This window comes from Lissotriton helveticus, chromosome 11 (genome assembly GCF_964261635.1).
Source record: "Lissotriton helveticus chromosome 11, aLisHel1.1, whole genome shotgun sequence".
Taxonomy (NCBI): domain Eukaryota; kingdom Metazoa; phylum Chordata; class Amphibia; order Caudata; family Salamandridae; genus Lissotriton; species Lissotriton helveticus.
Window position 1 is genome coordinate 1,055,253,592 of NC_136072.1, and position 21,871 is coordinate 1,055,275,462.

Consider the following 21,871-nt stretch of genomic DNA (forward strand, 5'->3'; position numbering starts at 1 on the left):
GACCTGCCAGTTTTACATTATTTACTTTTTTTATCACTTTATTGTTTATGAAAGATTTTAAAAAGCAATAGCAAAGCACATTAAAGATCAGTGGAAAGGTTGGAGCTGAACAAAGAATTAATTACTGTGACACCACTGCAACCATCCAGCTTTAGCAGACATGTCCAATGTTCACTCACTGAAGGCTCTTCTTCCTCCTATATCTGCTTATGATACAAGTCCATTGGTTTAGCAGTTGCCTTACATATGAAATGTTTGCCATCCGTATATTATTTTATACTTTATTAACCGTCCTGAAAACAACCTGCAACTTGGTAATTTTATTGATTTCAAAACAAAATCGGAAATTACATTTACTGAGCCCATTGCTTTTTACCTCTAAATCGCCTTTGGTAATGGACTCTTCCTCAACACGGAACTGTAAGTCTTCAACTCTCCTGCACACAAAAATATTATTCAGATTACAAAAATATTGACATTCGCTAAAAGAACCATTATCAGATGGCATACATGACAATACAATATGTTACTGTAACTTAATCCAATTACCCCTCTTACTGCTTACCCTGTTTGGGTAACAGCTCAACTATTTATATCTTTGTTTTGTAACTTGGGTTTTACATTTGAAATGTACCTCTTTCTCCTTCTTTTATTGCCAGCAGATGGAAGGTATTTTTTACCCCAGGAATAAAGCAGAGGCACACAAAACATAACACACTTCCATCATCATAAAGAATCCTGTAAGACTCAACTGGTACTTAACCACAAATGTTTTATTTTCCTTTAAATCCAATTCACTATGCAAACTAATTGAGGGACAGTAAAAAGGCCTAAACGTTGTATGCAGTTCCCAGCTGCTTTGATTCTCTGAAGAGATACCAAGGTTCCAACAGAAAACTGACTGCTGCACAACTACAGTTATGTTGTTATACCGCTGCTATACTGTGCCTTACATCCTTGCAAGACTGTGTACACTACATGGACAAAGCATTGTTAGATCTGAAATTCAACGAAACTTCAGTGTTATTCATTAGTAGTGGTGGTATCTATCTGGAAAAACATCTTTATCTTGAGCCTGGTACAGAGAATATTTAAAGGCTAAGCATACTGCCCTGGATGGCAAAATACGTGTGTAAAGTTGGTCCTCTTAAGTACTAGACCAGTAAAAACGAAGTATTAGGCCAGTAAAAACAATGTCCTCAAAGTTGGTTTTTCACCAAAGCTTGACACGAAGCTGCTTGATGGAGTGGTATCAAGCACAAACACCCACCTGAAAACAAGAGTGATCCCTTCACATTTGTGAAGACAACAACTGATGAGGACATTTTCTAGAGCCTGGCCTGGAACAAGTAGTCGTTATCTTCTTCCTGCTCTATACAGGCCTGTTTGTTAGGAATATACCCTGTTCTGGACTCAGCATTGGTGATAAGGAAAGACTATGCCTTACAGCATGAATAATTTTATAGAACCACTAGGATAGTTGATTAAGAATAATAATTCATGCCATATGAAGCTCAATTCAAACTATTAAACTGAATCAGGAATTTAAAGATCAAATTTCTCTCAGATAGCCTGCGATATACTCCTCTAACCGTAACAGGCTCCTCTGATATTGATATGGCAACTTATTAACTGGTTAAATGATGTGCTAAATACATATATAGCGGTACAAAAGGGGGTGGTGATGGACGGAGCATCTGAACCAATCAAACACTCACACCCAGTCAAAAGATCTGGGTTTGATCCATCACCGTTCTTTAGCCCACTCTGCCACCCCAGTTCAGACATGGCTATATGCAAATCAGTCTGACCCTGTGCCTCATGGGAACAGTCCAGCCCGAACTGCCAAGCCATGCCTTCCCTGGGCCGGAAACAAGCTTCCGAGGAACGGTTTCTGGCATTCCAGCCGTCTTCAGCCCGGCTTGCTTGACTCCAGTGGCAAAGTGAGCAAGGGACTCACGTCTGAGCATACCCTGCCACACTTATGGCGGCCAAAGCGGTACAAAAGGGGGTGGTGATGGACGGAGCATCTGAACCAATCAAACACTCACACCCAGTCAAAAGATCTGGGTTTGATCCATCACCATTCTTTAGCCCACTTTTGTACCGCTTTTGGCCGCCATAAGTGTGGCAGGTTATGCTCAGACGTCAGATCTTTTGACTGGGTGTGAGTGTTTGATTGGTTCAGATGCTCCGTACATCACCACCCCCTTTTGTACCGAAATCCATATATAGTGCTCAAAGAGAATACATGCCACATTTAACTGTCTAGAATAGTTTACTCGTCTCCGGAGGATATGGAATACAAAATGTTCTGTCAGCTGAATTAAGTAACGATTTATCTAAAAATAAATCATGATGAAATTTAAAATATATATTTCCAATTTTTTCAGGAGAGACTTCTCCTTTTAATTCTATTGATCACATGTTAGATATTGGACCTAAATTATTTACCTTTGATCCTATATCACCTGAAGACTCAGCCAAAAAACTAGACAAATGCAAATCTGGATCTCCTGGTGATCCATGTGCCCCGTGAATTATCAATTTAAGTTCCTCCACCATTAATCCAGTGCTAAATAACATTTTGGATAATTTCTTTAAAACTGCTAATGTTTCCTCATGCTGGAAACAGTTTCTACCGCTTTCCCTACTGAAGAAGTCAATGGCTACTCCTACTATATTACGTAATTTTAGACTAATTTTCCTTCTACCTGCACCAACTAAGATCCTCCAGAAACTGGCTAATAAGTAGATGATCCATTTCTTGGAATGAAATAATCTTTAACATGATTTCCCAACTAGCTTCCGACTGGGCTATAGTACTGAATTTGCCATGTTGGAAGCAAGAGAACGTATTAAAGGAAATTTAAACCAGGGTTTCGCAGCCATGGCCGTCTTACTTGATTTATCAGTTGCTTTTTATACCCTTCTTCTGGACAGGGTAAGAAAAATTGGTATTCAAGGACATGTCTATGCTTGTATAAAATCCTTCTTTGAGGATAGATCTCAGCCAGTTTATCTCCCGCCATTTACATCTACTGCCAAACCACTTTGTTATGCAGTTCCGCAGGGCTCAGCTTTGAGCCCTACTTTGTTTAACATATATTTGGAACCATTGGCCAAGTAAAGTGAATCTTAGGGCCATCAAGTAATATCTCACACTGCTGACACTCAAATTCTCATGTCTGTACGTGAAAACAAGGATGAGGCCCTGACCACTTTTAAGCAATGTCTATGAGGAGTAGCCAGGTGGATGAAGAAACACTTTCCTAGATATCGTTATGGAAAGTTTCAATTCTATTAAGGACTCAGAGGCAAGGATTATGTTTTTCGATAGCAGCCATTTTAACTTGAGAAACAAACTACAATTCCCATGAAACACTGGAAATGGCAGAAAGAAAAAACGTCCAACATTCCCACAATGCTGCAGGTCCAATCGGAAGCCAGCACTCTCCAACTTAGTCCTTCTCCTCTGTCACCAACTCCTCATTTGTCGCGCGAGTCACGCCCCAGCTCTGTTCCCAAGACTCTGATTTTCCATTGTCCATTCCTGAGAACAACGTAATATTAATAATTTGAACTGTACCAGGTTTGTATGACCATTAAGTTGTCAGACATAACATAACTGCAAAAAATACAGTAGGTAACCAACAATTCTTACGCAGCAACAATGTTGCCTTCACATTAATGCAAAATTGCTAGACCGTAGCCAGCACAATAGCCACACATCTAAGGCTTAAACCAGAAGCATTGTATCATGTCCAGTAAGTCAAAACCATGACTTACTAGTCAAGCTGAGTGTTTTCAGGATGCATAATCCACGGGTGGGACAATCCTCATCTCCGTGTCCTTAACAGAACTGAAAATTCTGTTTCGATAGCTAGGAATTTTTCCATTCTATGTCCAGACCGGGGGCGATGATTATTCTGGTTCAAAGCTTACTTACCCACTAGCCGAGCCATTTTAGCACCGGCTTAACATTAAACCCCTTAAAAGTAAAGTCTGAAGACCAGTCAGCCGCGCTCATGATGTCTTCAAATCGAGCCCCCAGAGAAAAAGCTTGAGATGTCATTGCTCCATGGGCAGAATGCGCCCCAAAAATCCAAGGTCTATTTCCGCTTCCTGCATCACCCAACGCACACCATGGGTTATGGTTGAAGAGGACACTACCTTGTGCGGTTTCCTGAGGGCGATTAGAAACTGGCATTTCTACGGGGGCGAAACTCTTCTGACATTGACACATAGGCTTTGAGACACTCCGCTACACACAACTTAGGTCATTCTGGAAAACCTGGGTATTCAATCACTCTGGTATTAGACTTTGTACGTCTAGTCACTGTAAATGCGACCCCGGAGGGAGAGAGGATCTTCCCGTGATGTCAAGAGTATGAACATCCAAAACCCTCCTACAAGACACTAAGCAGAGTAACCTTGCGAGCATCGCAGCTAACTCCTTCCTTGAAAGGAACAGATTAGGTTGTCACAAGAGAAACAGGTTTAAAACCCTATATACATCTCAAAGGGCCGAGTAGTGAGGTTCCGGAGGTAAGGACCGCCTGATGTCCCGTAAAAGCCTGCAAACAAAAGGTTTCCCGATCAGGACCCCTTCTCACGGGACATGTCCCGCCGAGATGGCTGAGCACAAGGTATTGATAGATCGATACGCCAGACCCTTCTGAGCCAGGTCAGCCAAAAAATGTAAGACTTACACAACATCGGTGGCACCAGATCGAGGTTCCTTCTCGTACACCAATGATACTACCTGTTCCAAACTGATCTATAGTGTTTGATTGTGCCTTCAGACCATGCCTTAGTCCGGAGGTTCTCAGCTTGTTCCGAAAGGCCTGGAATCAATCATTGTCCCCTGTAATCATCCATGCAATGAGCTGAAGTAAACCTGCAAGGACCATCTTATGTGGATTCCAATATGGATTGAGGAGGAAACAGGGAGAGTGGGATTGAAGAATGCAAAGAAAGTTCCAGAAGAACCAGAAACCAAACTTGAAACCTCCAAATCTGGGTGATCAACTCCACCTCTGCCAGCTGGCGTCTGATCTAGGCAAAAGCTCCGGTGATCATCGTGAACGGGGGAAACGCATAGCCCCTCTCAACGTGCCAGTCCTGCAGGAAGGCATCCATGGCTGTTGCCAGAGGATCAGGCCTGGAGGCAAAGAGATCCACTGAGAAAAAGCCCCCTTTCTCTTGAAGAGGGGAAAATATCTGAGGATGGAGCTTCCAAACACTGGAATCTCTGAAGTGGGCAGACTGCCAATTAGCCACTGTGTTCTCCTGCCCTGAAAGGTATTCGGCCGTGACCAATATCTGATGGTCCAGGCAGAACTGCTAAATCCCGGTTGCTAGGCCTAACAGAGCCTTGGACCGAGTGCCTCCCAGATGAATTATGTAACGGACGGCCGAACCATTGTTCATTTCCAAGAGGACACATAACTGCACTGTGTCTCGCATCCGGCAGTGCACTGCAAATTAGCCCACCAGTAGCGTTAGGCAGTTGATATACAAACTTTGCTCCTGAGGAGACCACGAGCCACCAGTGGAAAATTCTCTGCAGCGAGCGCCCCAGCCTGATCTGCTGGAACCAGACTATCCAAAGGTCCAGGCGGAGCCAAAAAATAGCCACCGACAGATCTCATCTCGGTCGTCCTCTGAAAGGGTTACCATTTGGGAGTACAACGCCCTTTCCTCAAGTATGTCGCCTTGAGGCACTGAAGGGCATGGTAGAGCAAAGGGCCTGGAAAAATCACATGGATGGATGGGGACAGCAGGCCCACCAAGCGGGTAATGTGTCTGAGACACAACCTCTGCTTGACCAACATATGCTGCAGTTCGTGCTTGATTTTGGACACCTTCCTCGAAGGAACACTCAAGGTAGCCCCTGTGGAGTCTATGACAAACGGCAAGAACACCGCTATTTGGAATGGGGTCAGGACGGATTTCTTTGCGTTGATAAAGCTGAGGTTTTCCAGAAAGGAAATTGCTAACTGAAAGTGCGCCGACAACTGACGGGGATCCTGCCCCAACAGAAGCGTATCGTCCAGGTAGACAATCAGGTGTATGCATCCCTTTGGCCCTGAGATGTTCAACAAACAGTTGGAGAACCTTCAGGAAGCACCACGGGCAGAAGAACTGGAGGAAATGCCTCTTGGGTCGAAAAATAGGAATAGCTACGTAAGCATCCTTCAAGTTGAGGCGTACTATCCAGTCCCCTAAACGCAAGACATCTCGAGATGGATCCCCTCCTTCTTGAAGTGGCGATAGATCAGCCACTAGAATTCGCATAAATTGATAACCGACCTTTGTCCCCAATCCAATTTGTCTACCAGAAAAAGGTTGCTTATGAAGCCCTGCAAAGAGTAGTGGGGCAAATAACTCCTTTTCTGATCAGTGAGGTCACTTCTGCATCCACCAGGGCTGCCTTGTCCTGTGAGAATGGCAGAGGCCTGGGCCTTGTACCCTGATAAGGACACTCGCAAAACTCTATGTGGAAACCTCCATCTGTTTGCAATACCGATGCATAGTTTGTAAAGGAGTGCCAATTATGTGAAAAGGACGCTAGGCAGCCCCTACCTTCAACACTTAAAATGGTCTATTGGAAACTTCAGAAGTGAGTCTGATTCTGGTACTGCCCGCGTATGGAGCCTTCCCTCTTTGGGCTTACTAGGAGTAGGCCTGGCCGACCGAGCGGCCCTTGCCAAGGCCAGCCCCACAGAAAACTTGTGAGGAAAACACTTTCTTAATAGATGACTGGGACTGGTCAAGGGAGGTGAAGGTTACTAAAAAACTTCCCCAATTCCTTGATAAAAGGCTCCCCAAACAGGCCATCTTGCGCCACTGCCCCAGCCTCTGAATCCGCCAGGTCTCCTAGCAGCCAACCCTCGCTGCACACATTCAGAAAGTGTCTGGGGATAATAACTTTTCCAGAGGCTCTGGCATCCTCTGCCATATCCAGGACCCTGGTGAGCAGGCCAAGAGCATCCAGGACATTACCCTGGCATGCCCACCAGGATCTGTCAATGCCCATTTGGGATCCTTTATAAACTTAGTTAAGAAAGTAGCCATTGTAGGACCCTGTGCTGGGGTCAACACTACCTTGCTCTCCAAGGAGCGGCGTGGGCATTCAGCCTTAAGACAATTTGGGGCGTCCTTAACCAGCGGGGTTCTGCCACATATGCACAACTTTAGGGGAAAGAGACTCCTCCACTGACCGCGGGTGTATGAGCTCCTCGGAGTACAGTATATCGGATCAGTCATCCTGTAGCCCACGGTCTGCGGCCGGAAGGGTAAAGTAGGGGCGCCATGGTCGCAAAGGGCCAGGCTCTTTGTCTGTGTCCCTGTGGGCATCGTCATCTGGGGCGGTGGTGTATTGGCTGATTACCCAACAGACTCCCCAGGTCCGGAGGCTGGTGGGGCCTGATTCAAGAACGCCTCCCCTGAGGCGCTCAAATGGGTCGGGATCCATCCCCTTCCCCCGGGGCGTTTGACTGAGGTGGGCTCCCCTACATTTAGCTGGGAAGGAGTGGAGGGAGTGAGTGAGTGGACTTTGAACACTGGGAACCCAAGTGTAGCCCTATTTAGTACACTCCTGAGAAATCTGCTTGGTTAAGCACTGCTCTATGGGAACCCCTGCCTCCTCAACAGCGCAGTATATGGAGGCATCCACCACAGCATAGAACTCATCATCCCATTGGAAGGCATCTAGGAGATCTTCCCCATAAAATTCACCTCCTTCTCCCTCCATTACAACGTGTGCTCATACCTTAGAGGGATACTGAAAGCGGGTTCTCCACTATATTCACAGATGCCCGCTATCTTGATATAGGTTAGTCAACCCATACTCAGCGCAGAGCAAGCCGACCTGCAGCAATTTGTAAAAGCTGTACAGAGTGGCAGGTGTTGGAATTAGAAGGCTAAGTGGTAGGCTTTGTTGATTTGGGGGTTGAAGTCCAGCAATTCAATAAAAAGAAGAGGCTCTCATTAAGGGGGAGGTCGCAGCCCTGGTGACACCACCCACATGGCTTCAATCATTATGAATATTAATGTTAGGGTGTTGTTACAGGGTGTTACTGTCATTGGGTGCATGTCTTTCACTAGGCTTCGGTGCCTGCAAACTGTGATATAGCCCCCAGTGGGGCATCAGTCAGCACAACAATACCGGCCTTTGTGGCGTCAGGTACACTTTGCACCAGGCTGAGAAGCCTATACAGACCCCAGGGCGTCAATCTCCAGGGGCAAGCAGAGGCTGAGACAGACTGCACAATTTTGGGATTCCAGTAAGAAGAATTCCAAAATCATGCTGAAAACGAAAGAGAAATGGAGCTCCAACAGCGCCCCTTAGGAGTGGGAGGAGGTCATCGCACGCTGATCCTGTGGGTCGCGTAGGAGCGCAGAGCCTTTCCGCGAAAATAAACAATAGCACAGCACAGTAAAGCACAATTACTTAGGAGCAAACACACCATACAAAATGCCAAGAATAGGAGAAAGGAACTTATTTGGGCTGCGCGCAGCACTGTGGGACTGTTGGTTGTCTTTTGTTTCTACCATTCCCAGTGTTTCCTGGGAAATGTAGTTTGTTTCGCAAGTTAAAATGGCTGCTCTCATTAAAAGTGGAGAAAGATAAAGCATAATCCTTGCGTCCGGTCCTGACATAGAAGTCTAATAATCTTAAACTGAATTCAGATGAAATTGAAATCTTTTTCTTTGGATCAAACTGCCTACCTGACCCAAGTCGATGATGGCCAGAGGAACTTGGTCCTTCCTCCATGTCTGCTTCCAATGCGAGAAGCTTCAAAATAAAAAGTACCTCCAATCTCTTCTTTCTACCTCAATCTAACACATTCCCTCTCTCAAAAGAATGCTGCATTTAGTCCCAAAAGACATGTGGAACACTATCAGTCACACTATTGTAACATCTAGATAGGATTATGCTAATAGTTTGTATTTGGGCCTTCCGACCTATATAATTCAGCAGCTACAGACTGATTTGGAACATTCCTTTTCAGCAATCAATCTCTACTCATTTGAAACGTATGCACTGGCTGTCATTTGTTAAACGTATTCAACTCAAGGCTCTTACTTTTGTTTTTAGAGCTCTAGCCCTGAAAGGCCCTATTTACTTAAAATAAAAGCTTCAATATATCATCAATTCAGATCTCTCAGATCCAATAAACCCAAGTTTCTACCACTCACAAAAGTCTATAAAGGTAGAAAAGGTGCCAGATCTTTTTTCACACCTCACTTCAAAGCTTTGGAATTTCCTCCCCGCTAGTATATGCATAGCCCCCTCCAGGTCCATTTTTAAAAAGAGGCTAACAACTTTTCTTTTTAATTAATATATGTCTAGTGCGCCCCTTCTCAATGCCTACAGATTTTTCTCTCCTGCTAATGCTGGGAAGCTTCTTCTGAAGCAGCTGTGCGCTGTACAAATGATCTATTATTATTGTATAACTTCTAGGGAGGCACTCTACATATCAAGATCATATCAAGATATAGGCCATAACGTTATTCTACTTGAGTGATAAGGTATAGGGAGGTGACCTTTGACACTATTAAACAGTTTGGGTGCCTCAAAAGTTGATCATATTACAGATGCATTCTTGTAACATCTCTTGCAGCAAGATACAAACATTGCCTACTTTGAAGTATCTGAGACTAGTAATCAATAGTTGGTCAAAGTATATGCAGGTAAAAAGGTATTGATAAGCTGTAGGGGGGGGGCATAAAACTATTCAAGAAATAGTACAACCATCTTCTTACTCTTATAAAGAGGGGCAACACAATTAAGATTGCTATCCCGCTTATCTTTAACTTCTTCTCAGCTAATATCTGCTTTATCCTCTAATAAATGTTTTACGCAATTGCAGGGGATAGTCTTATTTCTTGTTGAAGGAGATCGGGGAGTGGGAGGTGGAGGAAAAGTGGCATGCCACTGATAGATTTATACCAGGGAACAAATCCGAATTAATGTAGCTATAATGGATAATGTAAAACAGAGATTTCCAGCCCTATGATTTACAGCAGGCAATCACATGTACCTTCTGTCCATCAAGCTACAGGAACCCACAAATTGATCTTCATAGGTTGGGCTTTGTGTATTTCACTGTATGCAGTTTATCCTTGCTGGAAGAATCCACAAAGTTGCACTTAGACAGGGCATTTAATAATGGAACACACACTTTCCTTCCCATGAGAAAGAGAGCTACGAGGCAAAGGCAAAAGGGAGATGAAGTACTGGGTCAAGGAAGCAGGCACAGGATATGCTAAGCAGAGCAGGGTTTCATTATTTCATGCTCTCGGAAATACCCTGAACTGGTTTTAAATTATGTCAAAATGAGAAGGAAGGCTGAGGTTATTGTAAACATACTGAGCACTACAGCAAAGAAAATTATAAAGTGAGAAAGGCTCATTAAGGCAAGAATATTATAGCAAAACAAAGTTACCTGTGGACGTTTAATTGCAAAGTGAAGTAGCAAGCAACAAAATAGCGCCGGCCTTGCTAAAAGCAACATTTTAATCTTAATTACCTTTTTTCCTCTTCTAGTTGGTTGAGCAGCTCCACCTTTTCTCTATCAGCAGCTTCTACCATTGATCGCAGCTGATCCATCTTTGCTTCCATTTCATTGACATACTAGTTGAGATGGAGAATAGATTTGTTTAGAAAGATTCAAAAAGTGACACTCCTGATTTAAAGTTTTATACAGCAAGCAAAAATGCATAGAAATGTTTCAGCATGCTTGCTACAAAATTATATTCTGCAGACGCTTACATTAGCAATGGTATAAAAAAAGGCTTGACAAAGAACAAAGTACATAGCCAGTAATCATATCTCTCCCAAAGACAGAAAATATCTATGGGCCCACACATGTGAATTCACTAGCTTTCTATAAGAGAGACCATTAAATTGTTGAATAGTAAAACAAATATATAAGCGTTAATACATGTTTACACCCTTATTATCCTTGGCAAAGACCCACTGGAATCGGATATAGGTCATATACTGGCATTAAGATTCATAAAAATCTACACCAGCTAATCCTAATGCCAAGAGGGTGGCAGTGTTGCGTCAAAGAAATGACTGCCACCCTTGTCCAATTGTTTGGCATTCTAAGTCGATGCTGAAGAGCCGTTTTGGGCCGTTCACAAAAAAAAAAAAACCTGCTTGACGCCTCCCAATCCGGTTTCCGACCCAACCACAGCACCAAGCCTGCCCGGATCGCAGCAACAGACGAAATCAGATGCCTCCTCAACTAAGGGGAAACAGCAGCACTCATCCTCCTAGACCTCTCGGCAGCCTTCTAAACTGTCTCCCACCACACCCTCATCACCGGACTCCACCACATCGGCATCCAAGTGGATCTCCTTCTTCCGCACTGCTCAAACTCAGAGGATCAATCTACCGCCTTTCTACTCCATATACAAAAACATCAACTGCGGCGTACCCCAGTGTTCCTCCCTCAGCCCCCCCCTAAACAACTACATGATGCCACTAGTAGACATTGTCCGCACCCACAAACTCAACATCATCTCATACGCCGACGATACGCAGCACATCCTCTCCTTCACACAAGACCCAACACCAACAGAGCCAACTTCCGAAACACCATGTCTAACGTCGTCACTTGGATGAAGTCCGACTACCTAAAGCTCAACTCGGACAAAACGGAAATGCTCATGTTAGGGAATAAACCCTCTCCCTTAGATTACACTTGGTGGCCCACCAAACTCGGCCCCAGACCACACACACAACCTCAGAATTATCCTGGACACCCAACTGTCCAAGAAGCATCAGGTCAATGCCGTATCCTCTTCCTGCTTCCATACCCTTCACTGACTTCGCAAGATCTTCAGATGGATGCCCACCTCCATCAGGAAAACAGTCACCCAAGCCCTTGTATCCAGCCGCCTTGATTACAGCAACACACTCTACTCCATAGCCACAAAACAGCTCCTCAACCACCTCTAGACTGTCCAGAACACCACAGCAAGACTCATCCTCAACCTCCCCAGATGGAACAGCACCATCCACCACCTCAAAAGCCTGCACTGGCTTCCTGTCCAGAAAAGATGGCTCTTCAAACTCCTGATACACGCCTACAAAGCCCTTCACAACTCCGGACCCATCTACATCAACCACCGCCTGACGCTCCCTCGCCTTGGCTCACATTCCCACATTAGTCGGAGCCGATGCCGAGGTTGTTCCTTCCACCGAGCTGCCAAGTCCTGTAACAACCTCTCCCTACACCTCCGAACCACCCCTTCACTGGACGACCTCCGAAAGAAGCTCAAGACATGGCTTTTCGACCAAGGCTCTCAAAACCCCAGTGCCTGGATCCCCCCCCCCCTACGGTGACAAGTCATGCTATATAGACCGATTGATTGATAAAGACAATCATGTATAGGAACAGAATGCAATGAAAGGAAATGTTCTTCCAGACACACATCTGTAACAGGCTGGGCAAAATGTCATCAATCATAAGTGACTAGCCAATCTGGATCAAAATCATCTTGGGGTTTTTACATCTGAACATGGCAATCAGCATGAAAGTGAAAGCAACTGGTGGAAAAATAAAGAGAAATATTTTCAACCAAGTCATTGAAAGGGCATTTTGTAGCGAACGACGTTAGGGAGATCAGGAAATGGAAAAAGATCCATCTCCAACATTCCCTAGTCTAAGAAGATGTCTTCTAACAAGTCGTCGTCCAAGACCCTTTGTTGTATTGTTCTAACTCTTTCTGTGTAGCTAGTAGATCAAGTGCCTTGAGACAAATGCCCCTAACCAGCATCCAATAACAAATGGCCCAACTTCCTGACAGAGTACTACAGACTTCGTCCCACCCTGCTAGTTCAGATAGTAGAATATTGTGTAAATTTTATCTGCTGTAGTATGGGAACTGACCTGATCTCTGCTAGGAAGGACTATAATGCCATATGCATTACTATGAACTCCAACATGTTTATGTGGTAATATTTCTACACCGGAACCACACTACTTGTGTTGCAAGAGCTCTTATACGAGTCCTCTAGCATTCAAGGGACACTTCCATCACCATAGTCTGTGAATGGTCAGAACAAAACAAAACTTCAGTCAGTGAACTATTTTTCTGACACCACCAGTTGAGGGACAGCAAGGCCCTGGAAGATGTCTGTACCTTGTTGTCCAGTTTCCTGACTTTTGGTACAATTGATCTTTGGTACATTCCTGTAGAGTTCTAATGAGTAGTCTTACTTTCCCTATTACAGAAAAGGCCACAGATCCCAAGAGGGAAGACACTGAGATTATGTAAGATGCAATTGAAGGCATTTCTGTTGCAAAAAAAAGAGCCACATTATAATTTTGTATCTAGTGCTACTCCCAATTATTGGTCGAGCTGGTTCAAGCTGTTACTTCTTGAAGGTGATGGGTGTGATAGAGGTCTATTGTCAGCTGAAGTTCACAAAGAAGAATCTGATGCAACTCCTCCTCGCTCAACCAAATGTCCAGATAAGGGTAAATGAAGACATCTTTTCTGTGTAGAAAAACAGATAACTCGGATATGAATTTTGAAAAAGCTCTAGGAATTGATTATCGATAATATTTACTGCCAACTTTGAGGTGTAAGAAACTAAAGAGCTGGGTGGAAATTAACGTATGAAAAACGCGTCCTGAGAGGCACACATTCAATCCCCTTGCTGGTCGAAGTAAGAAAATTGGGTGAAGCAACAACATTCACAATGTTTACCCTCTTGGCTAATATGTTCGCCCTCTTGAGGTCTAGAATAGAAAAAAAAATATTTATGGAACTTTCTTTGTGATCAGAAAGTAGTAGGAATAAACAACTTTTGTTCCAATAAAGTTTTGGAACCAGCTCTACGGCAGTTTTCTCTAATAAGCATCATATTTATTGAATCCAATAAAGCATTATATTTCACAGCCGGTGGAATGCGGACAAGAAAAAGAAAGTTTTATTTTGCACCATTCCCCACAATATCTAGTAGCCACAACTCTTTCAGAGCTTTTTGCAGCTCTAAATACTCCCACTCGCCGTGGTGCCAAATGGTGGGGACAGCAGAAAAGAGATTTTTTTTTCCTAGTAAAAAGCCACAGACATCAAAGAGTCTGCCACAAGATTTTCTCTTTGGAGCAGTATTCATAGGTCTGATCCTCTTCTCTATTTGTCATTATACTGGACGATATGAGAAAGGGTTGACAAAACTTTACCACATCAGCTCCGAAATCCAGAAAGCAAAGGAACTAATGGGCGAGCTTGTGACTTCAATAGTTTTCAATAAAACTAACGTTTGCGCTTCAGATGGTGCAGTTTGAATACTGAACATTCTTACCGCTCTACTGGAAAGCTCATAAAAACAGATGAGGTCGACAATAGTCAGAGCAGGTTCCAGTGGCACTGGCAAAAAAGCACACTAATCTGTAGAAGAGAGGGCCTGGAGAGTTCACTGAAACTATAAAAGTCATCCAACGCTGTAGTCTTATTTGAATCTCGTATTGGAAAAGGCAGCTGCAGAGGAAGTTTCACAATGGCATATGGATAAACTGCTGCCTGTAGGGTTGATACCAAGAGAGGTAGCTGGCAAGGCTGAGTGCTTAAAGGCGACATAGCTTTTACAGGAGGTTCTTTTGTACTGGCTTCTTTTACAGATTCCATATCAACCGGCTTACTTGTGCGTTCTGAAGAATCTGGGGGCAAGATTATTTTCCAAGCTGCATCAAAGATAGTGAAACCCCGAGAAATGAGTCTTCAATGTTAATATGTCCCTCAATATCAACCCACAATATTCAGAACCGCTGAACATTGAAGCAAGGAAACAGTTCAATGTCAACGGTGTTCTGTAGAGTCTGTCTACTTTAAATGCCTTAACATCGACAAGGAACAGAAGTGCTGGTAATCTTGAGATGCTGCCTACTCACCTCCTGACTTGGCCTACGCAATGCTCAGAAGTAGAAAGGGGAGAAACTGCCCTTCTCACCACAGAGGTGAAAGTAGATGGCGCTGAAGAAATCTTTCCAGTTTTGCCTCTTTTAGCTCTGAGACAAACCCACTCTTTATCCCACAGAGGCCTGTATGACATCATTTGACAAATGGTACTGTCTTTGGTGGAATGCATGTCAGGGAAATAGAGCACACATACATCATGGTTGCCTTTTTTACACATTTTATCAGCGCAGTCTGGGCACTTGTGGAAAAGTGCAGAATTGATAGCCGAAAGTCTGGAAGGTGAACAACTTTCAAAGAAAAAGTACAGCAACACTGTTTGGTTTCTAGACAGAAAAGGAAACAAAAAGGCAAAACATACCTAAAGATACTGGGTGGTAGAGAAAGAATCGTCTAAATTTGGTGTTTCTATCCAAAGACCACCTTGAAAAAAGGCAGAAAGTGTTAGGGATCAACATCAAAGGGCGGAAAAAACTCCGTCTCTTCCCTGCTGAGAATGATGATGAGATAGTGCAGATTTCTGGAATAATTAAAGCTGCAGAGTCACATTTCTACAGCTTAGTTTAGTTAAGCATAAGGGACTTTTTTTTCAATGTAATATGCAGAGTGTGTTTATGTTGCAATTTAGCTGCTCAGATACAAAAAATGTTTTAACTGAAATTCTTGCCTAATCGGGCATGTTTTACTGGAAACATTTTGTTACAATGTGTTTTGTGATCTCGCATGTGCAGAGATATACTTTTTATGTATATCAGACAGACAAAACAAAATGATTTCTACATCAGAGACTTGCACTGTTGAAAGTATTGTGATGTATTCCTATAGGTTCTGTATCGATCCCCCTATTCCTGACCCTGTTCTGGTTAATAATTAACTAGCAGCCATCCCACGGTACAAAAAACCGTTATCTGATTAAGCCACACCACGGCACAGGAACGCGTTATCTGATTAGGTCATAACGCTTGCCATCTAATTAGGCAAGCACTATTCCTCCAGCCCCTGATAAGGCATACGGAGTTCTCTAAACAAATCAAACCTATGACAACCTGGGAAAATCCCTGCGGCCATTGTTTTGATTTCACCGAGAACTTCAGTGAAGAATGTGCTAACGACCAGTCCGTATGACATCCTTATTGACGTATCTATGTCCATCCTTACGTCAATCTCGGCACCTTACAGGTATAAATATTACCGACATTGCCTTAAGCAAAGACACGCGGTGGTGACGAGATCGGAGCAGCGAGACTTGCCGAAGAGGCCAGCACAGAGCGGACCCCGCTGGCGCTGCCCCGCCTTCCTGACGCGCTGAGAACGAGACGCTGCTTTTCTCCTGCCGAGAAATCCAGCTCCGGCGCTTCCAAGCGGCCCTCGCAGGCAGCTGGAATATCAAGACCAGAGACGAGAGATACCAGCACTCAACCATTCTAGATCTCAGGTACAGAACTGAATAACCCCTTGCAGAGAATTCTTGAGTCAGTCACTTGGCAAAACAAACAAACTTAAACTGCTACTTATCTACTCCCGCCCACGTATTAGGCTTAGGTCAGGTACACTGGGGTAGGCGTGGTTAGAAGCACCAGTTGAGTACGATTAGTCAAATGTATATATGTATGTATCTATTTTATCAATTTTAAATATCATATGGCTTAGAAACCATATCAATGCTTCTACAGTATTATTTTATACTCCTGCTTTTATTGTATGCACTTTACTTAACCATAAGTATCGCAATAATATCGATTCATTTCTCTTGTACGAGAAAAGAGACTGATCAATAAATAACATCTTTTATTGAACACGCCCGTCTCTTCCTTTTCTCTACAATCTGGTGAAACTAAGAATGCACTGAACTGACTGAGTAAAATAAGTTGTCTTTTGTTTTCACACGACTCTAGAGATACACTCTTGATTAGGGGAGAGCAAAGTTGTCATGTTCTATGGTTGTCAGAAACTAAATCCCTTCTTGTCTATCCAGGGAGGTTAAACTCCTCCTTGCCTATTCGAGAAAGTTTCTAGTGAACTCTGAGCTAGCTGGCAAAACCAAAAACTTTAAGTCTAATATCGTCAGTAGAAGACCTAGTTAACCTCCGTCCTAGGTCTATACTATTGAAGGTATTATTCCAATGCGCAGAGCCTATTGGGATAATAGGAACTACACTACATGGCGCCCAAACGTTTGGATAGGCGATAAAACTAACGCAAGACATTAGAGTAACTCAGTCGTGCTTTTTCACACAGAACCCCTTTTTTCCCATAATACTCCAAAGACGTCTGGAGTGGGTGAAAGGTCATATCCGCCAAACCTCGCAGGAGGAGACTCCTATGTATGGTTCTTGGTTTAGTCAACGTTGAAGGATACACTGTTCCAAAATATTGTGCATCTAATCTTTGTTTCCATAAGAGACCTGATCTGCAAACAAACGGAATAACCTTCCTGTCGGTAAAATGGTAAAATACTCTGCTGGAAAATGACCCAAATGCAATACTCATCCCGGTCAACATAAGGAAATCTATAACCTTAAAACTTATAGAAAATGGACTGACATCGAGAGGTGGTACAGTCATATTCGTAATTGAGGCACACGAATATCGGCAGACAGAGGTATTCTATTCATGGATAAACTTTCCAGCAGCAAACGCTGTAACAAAAGAGTTCCACTATTATAAAATAGAGGAACCACCGGATATCTACACTCCTTTCGAGGAGGTGGAAGTACCACTCAAATTCCAAGAGCACCTGCTCTTGTTTAATGGCGCCCTAAAACATAATAATCACATCACCAGGCTCGGTCCACTAGGTAGACCAGGAGCAACGTGGCCGGTCCTAGCCGGATACACACCACATCCAGACATTGAAGAAATGCCTGCAGCAGAGCTTTTAATACAGCTAAAACAACTAATCAAAATACATAGACAATTAGTCCAATATGTAATGCGGACTTCAACAGTCCAACCAGCAAGTAAAATTCCACAGCTGACCCCTCATCAGGGTAACACAAATAAAATTACACCACAGAACATACAGTCCTGTCTAGGTAAAGTACGCGCAAAACAGGAACAAATACCTTTCTGGCTAGCACAAAAAATCACTCAAATAGAGGCGGTGTTTCCAGACACCACCCCGGTAGAAAAACACAGGAATCTGACTATCTGTCTTCCAATGGGAATCGCACCACACGTGGAGGACTGTGACACTTGGGGTACAGTCTTTGCTTCCATATACACAAAAACACATGGTGTACCATCCATGTCAGTAATACCAGATGTGCTAAAACAAATTCAAGATGAATATGGTCCAGAACCCGCTTTAACTCTTGGTATGAAATTACTGAAAGACTTCAAGCAGGTCTCGGCTATATTATTAGCCAACATAAAGGGAGAAGCAGCAAACGTGGCGATCCACCAAAGGTTAAAAGAGACAGATATAGCAGACCAACCAACTGAAATTGCCAGAATCATAGAGAAATCCTATGAAGAACTAGGAAGAGATAGTCTGGGTGGAATACCGGTAAAACCTCAACTGATTGAAAGTCCTGAAAAGGTATTTATTAAAAATAATTTAAACACTCAAAAAAAGAGCTGGGATGGAAACAAACAATCCAATCCTAAAGAAAAAAGATTCCAGTCCAGAGGAAGGTCTCCTCGGCGGAGAGAAAGATCTCCGAACCAAGGACGCAGGTCTCCCCAAAGTGAGCCCTCTGGGAAAAAATACAACCTTAGAAATAGGGATAATATAAAGAAACCTGATAGATATCAAGATAATGATACACGTCCCTCTCAATCTTTTCAGACTTCCTCGCAGAAATCGGAAAGAAGAGGACGATCAGAACACAGGGAAGAGCACGTCAAGTCCAAAGACAAGGAACCTGCTCATCCAAATAAAAAGTTACAATTTCCAAAAAAGAAGGTAGCCAGTATTAAAGTAATCAAAGATGCCGAGAATACTGAGAACACAGCTGAAAAACGGAGAATGGGCTCAGACAATGCTAGACAGCGCAGCAGAAGTGAGCATAGCTCGCAAAGTCCTTATGAATCATCTGGAGACAGTGGACACGAATGAATACATTCAGGTGGAAACTGCAGATACCAGAGTTAGCAAACCTCATAAAATATATGAAATTACATTGCGTATAGAGGGGGATAAGACTAGAAAAATAAGGGGACTATTTTGGGATAATCTGTCCAAGGGCTATGACATCCTTCTAGCTGAACGAGACTGGCCTCCAGAGTTTGTCAGGGAGTGTCCTCATGGCGAAGAAATAATTATGCCTGCCTTCTCAAATCATATTCCAATTCATAAAAAATATACACTTGCTAGAAAGTGGGCAGTAGCTCAAGCTCCTGCTTTATATAAAAATCATGTAGGATGGGATGAGGACTCTCCTCCTCACAAAATCCAGTTAAAATCACAACCTACTGCATAGAGGCAGTACCCAATTAAGCAAGAAGCTAAAAAACAGGTAAAAGAGATCCTAGATCAACTTGAATACCAGGGGGTGATTGAAACTTGCATCTCACAAATGAACAATCCTTTGTTTCCTGTCTCCAAACCAGACAACTCATATCGTCTAGTTTTGGATTACAGACACCTTAACTCATGTTGCAAAACCTTTGCAGTGCAAAACTCGCATAGTGCTGCACTAATGAATAACATAGTGCGCAAAAAATACAAAACAACATTAGACATCTCTAATGGATTCTTTTGTCAAAATATAGCACCAGAGAGCAGATATTTGACTGCGTTCTCGGTAAATGGCTCGCAAAAAAGTTTCTGCCGTTTACCCCAGGGGCACAAGAACAGCCCAGGATTATTCTCAACGAGAGTAACAGAATTACTACAAACATACGATGACGAGGCATTATCATATGTCGACGACATTTACCTAACAGATGATGACTTGGATACTCACTTGAAGAGAGTGAACACCATAATACTTGGGTTCGCAGCAGAGGGTTACAAATTCAACTTTAAAAAATCAAGAATTGCCCATCTAACAGTCCTGTTTTTAGGATATGAATTATCAAGTGAAGGTAAAAGCCTGGCTGACAATTTCCTAGAGAAATGTGCTGTACTCCAAGCTCCTAGAACACTAAAAAACTTACAATCAATTCTAGGCTTCCTAAATTTCGGAAGAACATACATTGCAAATTACGCAGAAAGGGTCAAACCCCTTTATGATCTAATAAAACCAGATTTTAAAAGAATCAATCGGACTCAAAAACACACAGAAATTTTGAGATCTTTACAAACAGACAGTTAATTAAAACAAAATTAGAAACACGTGATAACACACGTAATCTTGTGATTCGAGTCATCCCAGGAAGATGCGGATTCACATACCTAACCTCTAATGAGGGAGAAAAGGTACCAATTGCATACAAATCACACTTGTACACAAAGGCTGAAATAAAATTTAGTCCAACGGAAAAAATTCTGACCGCGGTACAGACTGCTGTAGCAAAGGAGCGGGCCCTAGCACAAGGTAAACGAATAATCATCGTGACACCGATACCAGCCCTGGAGGCGGTAACAAAGGCTAGCATTCCGAATGCTAAAGCCCTACATCCGAGATGGATACAGTGGGCCAATTCCCTTGCTGCAACAGACGTGGTATACGAATTTGATCCCAACTTGAAAACACAAGAATTTCTCCAATATGAATTCGAATGCCCTCCGCCAATCGAAATTCTGCCTCTAGAACATTACGGCTGTATAATATATACAGACGGGTCAGCACAACCCGCAGTGGGGGGTAAACAAGCTTACAGTGCTGCGTGCGCGATTGTTAAAGGTCGCTGGCACGAAGGGAAATTTAAACCAGCGGTCCCTAAAACACAATCTCTAGGAGATTGTACAGCTCAACGAGCTGAACTACTGGCATTCAAGATGGCGCTTCAAAATACCGATCGAGAATTCCCCACACTCATAGTGTGCGATTCGTATTATTGCGTTCAGTCTTACAATGAATACTTGCAGATCTGGCTTCAGAATGGTTTTAAGGATGCAAAAGGAGGCACAATCAAGCATAAAATGCTTTGGGAACAAGTAGTTCGTTTGCAAAAAGAACTACCAAAGACTCACGTGATACATACACTGAGTCATCAACGTGATGGCGTTCACGTTGCAGGGAATTCATTGGCTGATGAGGCCGCGAAGGCAGCTGTGCAAACGGCTTCCGTAGCTGCCATCACACGGTCGAAAACAAAAATAGACAGCGAAATATTACAGGCTGTCAGCGCTACAGAAAAAGATTCGATAGAAACACTCCCGAAAGGCTTTCCAGTGAAGTACTCATATATAACTGATACAAACAATGTTCCGTTTGCTCGAATCCCTGGAGTGGGGGATAGGGCAATTCCAAACATGGAACATAGGTTAGGACTCATCATAGCGGCACACGAAGGACTTGCTTCTGTACATGCTGGCGTCTCAGCCACAGTATCGTTATTAAAACAGAGATACTGGTGGCCACAAATGAGAAGACAAACACGGAACTATGTTCTAGAATGTGAAATATGTCAAAAAATGAAAGTATCAACAGTGAGACGACCAGCGCAGACGCCCCTTCTAATCTCGGATAAACCATTAGCCTGTGTTTACCTGGACCACTGTGGTCCCTTACAAAGGGATGGTAACTATAAATATATCTTGGTTGCAGTGGATTCATGCACGAGATTCATATGGTTGTGGCCCCAGCGATTGGCTGACGCCAGAACTGTTATAAAAGATTTGCGAGTCTTTATCGGCACATACGCAATTGGCATGCTGCATTCTGACCAGGGTCCTGCTTTTAGCTCTAGAGCTTATAAGGAGGCCATGACCAGCATGGGCATTGCATTGCGGTATTCTTGTCCATTTCATCCTGAGGGAAACGGAATTGTAGAAAGAAAAAACCGTGACATAAAGCAATCTATAACAGCG

At 43.3% G+C, this 21,871-nt stretch overlaps 1 protein-coding gene across 10 annotated transcripts in view; it reads right to left on the bottom strand.

Annotated features, from left to right (window-relative positions):
* Nucleotides 1-21,871, bottom strand: part of CLIP1 (CAP-Gly domain containing linker protein 1) — a 771,076-nt gene that overhangs the window by 500,293 nt on the left and 248,912 nt on the right. For all 10 annotated transcript variants that reach the window (XM_078667570.1, XM_078667568.1, XM_078667562.1 and 7 more), the window contains 2 exons: nucleotides 10,542-10,645; nucleotides 377-437 (listed from right to left, as the gene is read on the bottom strand). In XM_078667570.1, coding sequence (XP_078523696.1) covers nucleotides 377-437; nucleotides 10,542-10,645 — 165 coding nt within the window. The remainder of the gene's footprint in view (nucleotides 1-376; nucleotides 438-10,541; nucleotides 10,646-21,871) is intronic.